At 34.1% G+C, this 13,103-nt stretch overlaps 1 protein-coding gene across 1 annotated transcript in view; it reads right to left on the bottom strand.

Annotated features, from left to right (window-relative positions):
- Positions 1-1,509: 1,509 nt before the first annotated feature.
- Positions 1,510-13,103, bottom strand: part of LOC124357606 — a 48,646-nt gene continuing 37,052 nt past the window's right edge. The window contains exons 5-6 of the mRNA XM_046809534.1: positions 11,205-11,334; positions 1,510-1,917 (exon numbers count right to left, since the gene is read on the bottom strand). Of these exons, the coding sequence (XP_046665490.1) occupies positions 1,817-1,917; positions 11,205-11,334 (231 nt within the window). The 3' untranslated portion in view covers positions 1,510-1,816. The remainder of the gene's footprint in view (positions 1,918-11,204; positions 11,335-13,103) is intronic.

Genomic DNA, 13,103 nt, shown 5'->3' with positions numbered 1-13,103 from the left:
AACATCATTAGGACTAGTGAGCTAGCTGTATATTTACTGTGAATTACTCGTAAGTAGAAATATCACCCTAAAGTTACAGTGACTGACTTGGATGTAAACTATAGGTGGATCCATTCTGCACACCCCTCAGTATACATCAAGCCACTCATTATGGATTTTTGGGTTTTTGGTAGGACTATAGTACGGAATGTAATAATATATTCAACTTTAACTAAATAAAAATTTTGTACAAATTACTGTAGAAACATAATTGGAAAATTCAAGAAGGTAGTATTACAAAGCAAAAAAAAAACATATTTGTTGCTTAAAAAGGCATAAGTATTTAGATATGATAAGAGAGCAGGCTTACCTTTACCAGATATAAGGATATTTCTGTTCTTTTTCTTAGAGAGTACTCTTTTAATGTCTATAATGAAGAAAAGGAATATCCTCCCACTATGGTAAAGATAAGTCTGCTCTTCCTATTATATTTAAATTCTTGATTTCTTATTTAGTTACTAATTAATAATATTTAGTTAATATGTATACAGGAATTGAAATTGAATTTAAATGAGTTGAATTGTAAATCAAGACCAAATTTTGATCATAATCGGAATAGAATTTTTTTGTATCGGCTCATTCCAAATAAAAATGGTGATACTATTATTTTAGTATTGGGCTACATTCTGAATTAAATTCTTGATCAAGAATCGAGACCACAATAATTTTGGTATCAGAATCGGAATTGAATATTTTGGATCAGCCCATTACAAACTTCAATAATTTGTGTAAACTATAGTCACTAAAAAATGAAAATAATGTTTCATGACATTACCATGATCAATGATGATTGCAAAGTCACATGTTTTCTGAACTACTCGCAACAGTCTTCAGCTACTCATTTGTTTAAACACTAATTAACACGCAGATTCTTTAAATCTTTCAAGTGTCATTGATAAAATAGAAAAAAAACTAAATGTATAAATAACAAGTGCTTAAAACACGTCTTGAGAAAAAAATCAAAATTATACTGAAACCCATTAGTTTTAATATCAGACAAGTTTTGCTTCCTGGCTGTTATGAATTCATCAAATGATATATGACAGTCCTCTTAGTAAGCTAAACCTTTATCATTTGTAAAAATGAACAAATTTAAGTGAATTGGTTCATAAACAATGAACTACCAAACAAAGTTCCTAAAGTTTACTTTTAATTATTTTTTTACTGGTATTATTAAAGTTAGATACATCCCATTAAGTCAAGTGAGTCTAAAAAGTAAAAGTGTAACAAGTTATAACTGATAAAACAATTACTCAGCTATTTATTGACCCCAACTTCTCTTTAACTTTATGGTAACTTAAGAATTACATTATCAGACATAGATATTCATGAGATTCTACGTCAGTCAGACCATGCACATAGTGAAACGCATGCATTGCGTCATTTACATTTCAAACATTGAACTTTATACCCTGTTGAAGTAATCCTAAAAATATATAAAACATCTATAAGGAAGATTAAATTCTAAAATCACATAGTGTTGCGTCTTTATGAAACTGTCCCCATTCTACAAAATATCAATAATTGACAAGCTTGCCTTATTCACTAACTGTATAGGCACTTGATTATTCCTAATAACTTTTACACTACAATAAATAGAAATTAAATGAATTAACAAATGCATTTAGTAAGAAGACAAATTTCGTCAGCTTAAGGCAATGAGATTAGATTTCTTACACCCTAAAAACTAAACAGACCTGCATTCCTAGTTTGTTCAATATTATATAATATTTCATACTTCACTAATTACAATAACATTAATATCCCTGTAGAGAATTTATGAAGCATCATTTTCATTGAGCGATTGTGGAAGATTCTTCTCTCGTCTAAGAGCTCGGAAGTGGCTGTACACAACGAGGTTGCAGTAATACAGCACCACTGTAAAAATAACATAAGTCAAATATTTTCAAAGAAGGCAATACACAGTAACTTGTTATAATTACAGCATGTTTTACTTTAAAACAAGCCATGCTTGTAGTTAGTGTTTATAACACATACGACTTTTCTACAGGGTGGCGCATATGTCAGTTTCCCCATAAATTGGGATATTTTGTTTCGATAGGTTGGTAACAATATTAAATTGGCAGTAACACGGAGTAAGTTCATTGTTGTCTGTTTCAGTGGCTAGTGTAAAGTGACACTCATTGCATCTGTTATTTATTTGTGTGTGTTAAAATGTTTACAACCCAACAACGAGTTTACTACCTTTAGTTGTGGTGGAAGCATAACAAAAATAGTGCTAAAATAATTTAAGAATTTTGTGGTAAATATGCAGGTGTCGCGATACCCACTTGATAGTATAAACGGAAGTTAAATAAGAAATTTGAAAACACAGGAAGCGTTCTAAATGCCCCGAAGTGTGGTCGTCCACGATTAATTTGCAAGAAAACCAGCAGAAAGTTGCTCAAGCTTTTGTAGCCAGTCTCAGTAAATCGACTCGTATCAAGAAATATCAAGAAGCGTGTAAAGAATGTTAAAGCAATTAAACTATAACTTCACTGAATGATGGCAAATGTCCGGAAAAATCCTGTCTCCTTCACAATCCTTCCATCGTCAAAAATAACCTTCAAACAAAGAATTAAACTTTAAGCTATACCGTCCATCTTTAATCCAAGCGCTTCACGAGGATGATTGTGATAGGCAATTGGAATTCTGTGAGACAGTAATTATCCGCTCAGAGGCTGATCCAAATTTCTTCCGATCAATTTTGTGGTGTGATGAGGTATTTTTCAAAACTAAATGGACACGTTAATCAGCATAACTGTATGTACTAGCCGAATTAAAATCCTCATAACGTAATCCAAGCAGAACTCGATGTGTCTGGTGTTATAGTGTGGGGAAGTATTTCAAGTACTGCACTGATTGGTCCTTATTTTCTTCAAGGAAATGTTAACTCAGAAAGTTAATTATGGTTGCTGCAAGAAGTAGTAGTTCCTGAGCTCAGAAACAGTCCTGTTTTCAATATTCATTCGCTCATCTCGCAACAAGATGGTGCCCAAGCACATTTCGGTATACAAGTTCGAGATTTTTTAAATAATCTAAAAGTGTTTTTATTCAATTAACCTATAACACCTTTAAATTTCTCTTCTGGGAATACTGACATGAGCAACCTTGTATTTTGTGTTCGATTTTATTAGACATAGCAGATTAGACTGAATCTTGTCATAAAAACAGTGGTAGGCTAGGGAGTCCCTCAGGGATCCATCCTTGATCTGTAATTTTTCTGGTTCATGTCAACGATCTGCATACATCATATGCATGAAAGTATTGATTGATTGATGGTAATGGTGGAGGTCATCTTCCTTGAAGATGTTGAATCCAACTGATTCTTGGAAATGTATCTTGACAGAGGCCTGACCTGGGGCAAAAATATGTCTCTACCTGTCTATTCTAGGATTGGCTATACTCATAATTGTATGGAATACAGCGAAGGAGTAGTTGTGCAAAACCAAAAACTGAAAGGCTTCAGATTGCAAATAAAGGCTATCAGAATCCTTTCAAAATGAAAAGCCAGAGTGATTCTTTCATAAAATTAAATTTGTTGCTATCTTTGCCATACCTTTACATATATGAGGTAGCTATTTATAACCATTTCAGTTATGGGAATGACTCAGGGAGAGGTGTCTATGGATATAACATGAGAAGTGGGGACAACTTTCTTGTTCAAAAACATAGGACCTCAGCATTTGAACACCTTTACACTCAGGTTGGTATCATGCTAAAGAGTAAAACTCCAAGAAGATGTCAAAAATTGAAAAATCCCGCAAACAGAATTCAAATCTCAATTAAAATCTTATCTGGTCTCATATATATTTTACTCCGTTGAAGAGTTTAATGCATTCCGCTTGATACCATCAATAAAACAAGACAACAGCACATGTGCTACAGTTTAGATTTATGTATACATGCCTTGCAATGTAGAATAAAGGTTTAAATAATACAACGGTTGAAATACAATACAGTGCTGCCAATGCACAAATTAAAATCCCCTTAAAAATAATCATTCAATTTGTGTTTCAAAAGTTCTTATTTATGTATTTGTAAATTGCCTCTGATAAATATGATTTTAAACATTTTTATACTAAAAATAATGTAAATAATAATGTAAAACCACTAATGGTTTTACTCCGCTTACAGTGACAGTCTTCACAGATGGTTTGCAGATACATCCAAACTTTGATTTGTAGTGGATATATCTGCATTCGTCTCCAAAGCGTTCAGCCACAACATTAAAATCTTAAGATTTGAAAAATAATTCAACAAAAGTTTTCCCAAATTATTTTAGGTTCCTGAAAAATCTGTACCACTCTACAAAAGCTCATCAATATTCATTTAATTATGCTGATAGTAATTTATTATCATCTTATTCCTCTACTTTTATACCTACATTAGTTAATTTTACACCGTATATAATACATTGTCTTTCCATGATAAGTTAATAATAAAGCATCTGAGATAATTATTCAATTTTTTGTCTGTCCATCTTGTTATTGCCTCTCAGAATTCAGCATCTTATTGCCTCTCAGAATTCAACATACCTAACTTTTAATTTCAAACAGTTTAAATAATTAAACTGGAGTTTATGAATGTTTTGAAGTTTTTCTATGCACAATATATCAGTTAATACTTGATATTGAGTTTTACACCAAAACTACAAATTACAAAAAAGACAATAATGAATAACCTCATTATAGAGTTCTGTCATTCATGTGTTACTAAACTGGCCATTTCTAGGATTAATACAAACATCATCACCATGATTTTACAGAGCTTTTGGACAACTGGTTGCAATACTACCATTTCATAGTCAGAACCTTGACCAAATGTGTGAATGGGCCTGTTTATCACCTCAGATATTAGATCCTCGTAAGGTTGGGTTGCATTTATCTGCTGGGGTTTTCTGTCCAAGGCTTTTATTGTACTGATACCAACTACTTAAGTATAAATCAAATGAATAATTTAGAAAAATTGAAGCTTTATCATTGATTAAAACCATATATTAAACAGACTTCAAAGAATATGATATGTGGCTATTAAATAACATAACTGACATTGTAAAATGTTTATCTTTATTTTATACATAATCACTTATTGTCACCTTTAATATACACTCCCTCTATTCCTACAATGCTCTATAATGCTATGAATGTTTCATAGTTAGAAAAGTGCGGTAGAAGTCACATGGTGCAATGTCAAGTGTCTGATGAATAAAGTGGATATTCTAACACTGGAATGCTGTACTTGACTAGGAACCTCTTGATAGATAAAGCGGAATGAGCTGGTGCATTGTCTTGGTGGAGAACCCATGATTTGTCCTTCCACAGTTCAAGGCGTTTTTCCAAGGTAGTAATATTGATTAGTTGTTTGACATTCAGGACGCCAGTGAAAGTACACAATTCCTCGAAATATAAAGAACTATCATAATTGCTTTATGAAATTTTTACTTACTCATTCAAGCTTATTTGGCTCTTAGTGAAGTTGGGCTCTTCCAGTGCATAGATTGCCACTTCATTTCATAAGTAAAAACCCACATTTCATTGTATGTTATTATTCCAAAAAACTTTGGTCATTTTCAATTACGTACAAAGTGTCAACACAAACATTTTTGCGAGCTTCTTGCTGTTCAAATGGTAGAATTTTAGGCACAATTTTAGCACACACTTTTTACTATATTGAAATTGTCATGTAAAACTTGCCGAACACATTCTTTATCAATACCTACAATTTCATCAATTACGGGAATACTTAATCGACAGTCAGACCGAACCAAATTACCAATTTTTATGACATTTTCATCCATTTTTTATGTTGAAGGGCGACCTGGCCGCAAATTATCTCCGTCTTCTCTGATTTCTTTAAAACGCTTCTAAAAACCATTCAAAAACATGTGTACACAATAAATATAGATTGCCATACACTTTTTTCAGTAAATTATCAGTTAAGTTTCAGTAGCAGTTTTCTAAGTTTAATGTAAAACTTCACAATAATTTGTTGCTCTACGATTACACTGCAAAACAACAATAAAACGAATGTAGGCTCTGACAAAATCTGTTAGAAGCAAGACTAGTTCCATACTTAGGAGAAAGGTTTATACTAAACAGCTGTTGATTATACATGCCTCCTTGATCCGCAGCAGAGTTTTCTTGTTATTTAACAGCCACACTCATAGTATCTAATGATTAAAAACTTTAAAAAATATGAATGGAGCAAAATAACATAGTGTCTGCAGGGTTCTATAATGGAACCTACTCTATTTTTAACTTACATAAATATCTACCAACAATGTGTCACTACGTTTTTATTGATTACACTAATGTTTCAATTATTACAAATTCAGCTGGAAATGAAACCATCACTGTGAAATGATGGTTGATCATACAGCAAACATAGTGACAGACAGTGTTGTCTAGAGCTTGTCTACCGATGTCAATAGAGCATTTATTTAAACCTCAAAGTACATTAATATATGCTATAAAAATATGGTTTAGAGCTAGCCATAGAAACTCTTAGCTTGCCATATTTATACCATATGTTCTTGATATGATGACAATACAACATTCCAGAATTATAGCTACGATCATATTATTTACTTGCCACAAACAATTTTTAAATATCCTATTTTTAGCCTAGCATTGTTAGAAAAAGTGTCCAACAAACATGCTGTATAATAAAAATTCTTAACTCTATCAAAAATGTATCTGACACAAAGTTTGTTAACACAATCAGAGAGTTCTTATTAAGTAGAGCTTACTATAATCTATATGAAATGTTACTGAACATAACAACTTAAAAACTCAAAGTTTAAAAAAATTACCACGTCTAAAGACTTTTAACATTATTATATATTATTACTACAATTTTATTTTTATACTGGTACTTAATCCAACAACTCACAGAGGATCTTGACAGCAAGACCATCTACTTTTAAATGGAAACCGATAGGCTTCAGTTTGAAATAACTGCCTTGAGGGACACTGAAATAGTGTTGAGAACTGAGCTAGAATCCAGGAACTCTCTCATCCACTCCATTCAAACAAAATGTCAAGAACTTGTCCTTAAGCTTGATGAACAAGATTGTATTATAAGAGCCTACCTTAAATCTCTTGTAGTAAACACTAAATCTCACCTCAACATAAAACTTTCAAGCAGCTCTACAACATCTAACAAGAAAAACAGCATATCAGTCCTTCAACCTCCCACTATCTACGAATCTTCATGTGCCCCCCTTATAACTAAAACTCTGGATGACCCCCGCCACTCCACTATTTCTCTTCATAATGGGCTACTTAGCACTTCAAAGGATTTAATGACATCAGGAAACAGACAAACCTGTAATAAAAAACTGGAAACCACTTTGACTACATCTCCGACAGAGCAAGGCAACTCTCTGACTTCAGGAATCAGATAAACCTGCAATAAAAAACTGGAAACCACTTTGACTACATCTCCGACAGAGCAAAGCAACTCTCTGACTTCAGGAATCAGACAAACCTGCAATAAAAAACTGGAAACTACCATGACTACATCCCTGACAGAGACTAACAGCTCTCTCACTTCTGTAATTAGACAGACTTGTGTTGAAAAACTAAATCTTAAAAACCCCATACAACCCTACAACACCTTCTACAGTGTCTCTTTGCAAATGGCTAAAGTGGGAAAACAATCGAACGACACAGAACAAACGCACAAAACACCTGGTAAAAGAAAACCACCATTATTTGCCAAAATAAAGCCAAAGAAGGAATCTTTTGAGGAATTCTTCTCAAAACACATTGATTTTTATAAGGAATGTACGACCACCAGAAACTTGACCCATCAATCCTACAAGCAACAAACCTACACTCCTTCTCAGCCACAAGATCTGTCACAAAATCAAATTGAACATCATATAGTGAAGGATACAATCACACCTTCAGTGATGTCAAAAGGAAATACAGAAGCATGCAGTAGCAACATTTTAAAATGCTATGAGTCAATAGAAACAAACTGTTTTTTAGGCAACACTCAGCAGAGAAAAGTGACAACCTAACAATATGCCATCAAAACATAACAGGTCTGATTTCAAAAATAAACCGACTGAACCATCTACTATGTGAAATATGTCCCAGCCTCTTAGTCTTAACAGAACACGGTCTCAAGCAAAGTGATATTGAAAACACAAAACTTCAAGGATACACTCTCATAGCTAAATACTGCAGAAAAGAACATAAATTGGGGGGAGTTGCTATTTATTGTAAGGATAGTTTAATAAACAGTATAGAAGCTATTGACATAACTAACTACTGTGAAGAAAAACTACTCAAGACTGCAATGGCACACATAACAATCAGAGGGAAGCATCTCTACCTCCTAGGTGTTTACCGCCCTCCTGGGGTAAACATTCAAACTAGCTTGGACATTTTATCAAACATCCTGGAACATATTCAAGCACATATTAAGTTGTTTATTATGACAGGAGACTTAAATATTGACAGATTAAAACCCAACCACCCCGACCACATAATGCTTGACGAGCTGGCAACACAAAATATAAGAAGGCTTCCTTTACCACCAACTCGCATTACACCTGACACAAGTACTTCAATTGACTGTATATGCACTAATATTCCAGAACATGACCTTAGTGCAAACATTTTACAAACTGGACTATCAGATCATACATCTCAAATGTGCAGTGTGTATTGTAGTAAACATTATACTAATACACAAACTCTACGGCGACAAATGGGAAGGAGAAACCTCGACCAGCTCGTCACTGCTTTTCATTAAAAACTGGGATACCGTCCATAATGCTGAAGATGCAGAGTTAGCATTCAATATATTTGAAGGAGTACTGTGAACTGCCCTTGACATCGCTTGCCCTCAAAGGAAGAATAAAAGTAAGAGTAAACCCATTCACTACTATGACCAAGAATCAGCCGAGATGAAAGCTGCCTATTTAAGAGCTCTAAACACCTATGAGATAACTGGAAAGGCGCAAGACAGAGAAACTATGGTAAATATGAAAAAGATGTACGACAATAAACTAAAAGCACTACAACAAAATGAAAATACCCAGAAAATAATGACATCTGACAACAAGTCCAAAGCTGTATGGAACCTAATAAATACAGAGAGCCATGCTAAACAACCTAGTAAAACCTGTCCTAAGCTAAACACTAACAATGCAGTGGTAGACAACCCTATTCAGGTAGCTGAACAACTAAACACTTATTTTACTCAAATAGCTGAACTGACGATACAGCAAAACAACCAACAATTAGGAGATTGCAGACTAGGAGAGGATCTAAACACCCCTTTAATACAACCATTTCATCTGACTCCCACAACATGGAAAGAAGTAAAACAAGTAATACACAGTCTAAAAAAAAAATCATCCAGTGGTACAGATAAATACTCTTCAAAGACTGTAAAGCATTGTGCAGAAGAATTGACTCAACCTCTTACATCAATCATAAATAAATCATTTTCCCTAGGCCAATTTCCTACAAAACTTCAAATCTCCAAGGTATATCCCAAGCACAAAAAGGGGCTAACAACTGACCCCAAAAATTATAGACCCATATCATTAATCTCTACATTTTCAAAAATTATAGAAAAAATTGTATTGAAGAGGCTAACGACGCATCTTGCAAAAAACAGCCTTATTACCGACTGTCAACATGGCTTACAAAAGGGAAAATCAACTTTATCTGCCATCATAAGCTTGGTTGAGTCCATAATCGACAGTATAGAAGAAGGACAATTTGTCCAAAAAACTTGCAGCCTTGGGAGTAAGAGGCTTAGAAAACAAGTGGTTTGACAGCTACCTAAAAGGAAGATCTCAGGTTGTGGAGATTAAGCATACAACATCTAACCTCACTAGCATGTTCAGATCACACCCTAAACCAATTACAAAAGGAGTCCCACAGGGATCTGTACTAGGACCCATCCTGTTCATTCTGCTGACTAGCAATCTCCCAGCCCTAATTGAAAACAACAGTACCAGCTGCATAATGTACACAGATGATACAACTCTCCTTTTAATAAATGGCTCAGCCGAAGAATTGTATAATAACTCTGTTCATTCTCTACAAAATGCCATGGTCTACAGCAAATTAAATGACTTGGCGATAAATCCCGACAAAACTACACAAGTGCATTTTAGCAAGGAAAAAGTCCTACTTGCTAGCATCCCCAATATATCAGTCCTTAATCAGACTAGGTTTTTAGGTGTAACTCTAGACAGCGGCCTCACTTGGACAGATCACGTAAACAACATTTGCAGAAAGATCAGTACAGGTATCTACGTTGTTAAACGTATCAAATGGGTTGGCACTCTGGAAGTGGCAAAAGTAGCCTACTATGCATTACTAGAGTCTCACATTAGATACAGCCTCATAATCTGGGGAACCTCATTAGGGAACCTTAAGAGAGTGCTTGTACTACAAAAGAAGGCAGTCAGGACCCTTGCAAACCTTGAGCCGCTGCAAAGCTGCCGACAGGCCTACCAGACCCTAGGCATATTTACAGTACCTGCACTCTACATCTATGAAGCAATCTTACAAGTCGACAAATTACACCTGCAGACTCACATGGACGTTCACAATTACCACACACGCCATGCCTCAAGGCTTACCATTCCGCAACACAGAACAGCCCTCTTTGAAAAAAAACCATCATACATAGGCCGAAAATTTAAAAACCTCCTTCCAGACTTCCTCAGAAACCTGACAGGCGACAGACTGAAGAACTCGCTTAGAGAATTTCTGCTTAAGAATCCTGTCTACACTATAGAAGAGTTTCTGGAATCTGCAAATCCAAGAACTACCACGACCTTCAACATTTAAACAACAACTTTTAATTCACAACTATTATATTACAATTGTATTATAATAACTTTGTATTATAATCTGACAAATTACTGTTCTTAATGATCATGTAATAAAGATACTTTGACTTTGACTATCATGTATTGATAGTTAGTGATACAGGTTTTTTTCGGATAGGATATTACAAATGTTTTAATATATTACATTTGTCTTATGTGCATAATGAGGTATCTGCTTGATGTTAATAAACGATAACCAATTCAAATGCAATATACAAAAAAAAACCATAAAGATAGATTGGATGCACCTGAGTAACCTGGTAATTACACTAGAAAAAAGCAATGCACTACTTACCCACAATAACCCAGAGAATGATTTCAAACCAGTGGAACTTGTGAAGTAGCAGCAAGAGGGCAATGAAGGTGAGGATTATTGTGAAGGCAGTAGTCAATATAGCCCATGGTAGCACATAGCTTGGTCTATGCTGTAAAACAGTAACATATGAGTGAATTATCACCTCATCAGCAACCTTATGCTACTGAAGGCTTTATACATGTTTAAACTAGTTATAAGAATATATATTAAGCATAATGATTGAAGACATTACATGAAGAAGAAAACATTTTCACTGGAGGCTTGTCATTCTTCTCCAGAGGCTTTTTCTTTTATTTCTAACACCCTATTGTAGAAGACAAACAGCAATTTACAAAATAACCTTTCAGAAGATTTCAGGCTCTCTAACTCTCATTTTGACTTAAATCTCGCTCATATCCTATAAACTATTATGTTTTAAGTGTGTACTCATATTACAGAAGACATTTTGCAAATAACTTTGTCCTGATTTTTTATGGATAGATTACAGACATTGTACAAAACATCATCCTGGCATTTGATGGATATTTTAATCAAATGAATTAAATACATAAAATTTTCTAGACCAAATTATTTTTAAACATAAGAATAGTAAGTTGGTGTTGGCAAGTGAGTAGTGCAAGAACACCTTCTAGTTCATTATACGTCTGTTTTTACTTATTTTCTGAGCAACAGAATCAATTACAGGGAATGGCACACTTCTAATATCATCATACTCATATAAAGTCCTAGTGTAGAGAAAAGTCTCTGGCCAACACCTGAAGGAATAATATTTCTTGACTATTGAGACTGGTACCAAAGACATCCTTACACTAGATTATAACATTCAATCTGGCACCCACCTTTTTTTAAACATGTTTCTTAAAAGTGTTATTCTCAAAATTACAAGCTTTTTCTCTTGTTAATTTGACAAGCTTTTATTTAATGTTCTAGTTGGGGTTATGCCTAATATTGGTTAGATGAAGTATTTTGGTATATTAACTCAAAGTTGTATTAATATATCAGTAAGTACACCACAAGACAGCCAAATGACTGCAAATGGTATTTACCATTAAAAAGAAGCATGGTATTTATTAACATTTGGTCCAATAATAAAAAGCATGGTATTTATCATAGGCTAGTATTGAAAACCAATTAGTCTAAGAGCTAGTGGTCGGCTACCTGTATGTATTTGATGAGACCTGGGTTTTTGTACAGTGAGGCCCCTATACCCACTGTACATGAGATGGGGAGCCACTAAGCTCCAGGTGACCAACTTGGCGGGCGCTCAGGTAAGACAGGTATCAATTTTTGGCCAATTTCAAAAGTATTTGATGACGTCTGCCGTTTTGTAATTTTAAAATATATTACTATTATTATTGGAAAATAACAATGGCAGACCATTATCGCGAGGATTTCATTGCGGCAGACGATTTTGAAAGTGTTCAAAAAAATAAAATTTTGAAAGTAATTGACGAGATCTGCCATTGATATATTTTATTTATTAGGGTCTTAAAACCTTATATTGATCATGGCAGACGTCTATATAGCGGACATACTTTAGTAGAAAAGAAAATCTTAGCTACTATCCGGTCAGATGTATGCATAGAATGCTTAAAGCTATCTTCCTTTTTTCCCCTATGGATTACTATTGTACTCATTATAGCCTATAGCATTGTTTCGTATTGTTACTAGCATTCGAATAATTCAGATTTTATACCTGAGAGGGCTAAATTGTATCCCCACCCTAACGGATGTTTTCAGTATATTTCCGAACCTTCATTCAGTTGGCTGCATGCTCGATTGTTGCAGTTGTATAAAAAAAAGAAAAAAAGTTAACTCGTTTTTCATAATCTTTGTAATAGCTAAATCGTAAGTCACTTGCATTTACTCTTGATTTAG

Source organism: Homalodisca vitripennis, chromosome 3 (assembly GCF_021130785.1).
Source record: "Homalodisca vitripennis isolate AUS2020 chromosome 3, UT_GWSS_2.1, whole genome shotgun sequence".
Taxonomy (NCBI): Eukaryota; Metazoa; Arthropoda; class Insecta; order Hemiptera; family Cicadellidae; genus Homalodisca; species Homalodisca vitripennis.
The sequence above is the reverse complement of the archived record's forward strand: the minus strand, read 5'-3'. Positions and strand labels throughout refer to the sequence as shown.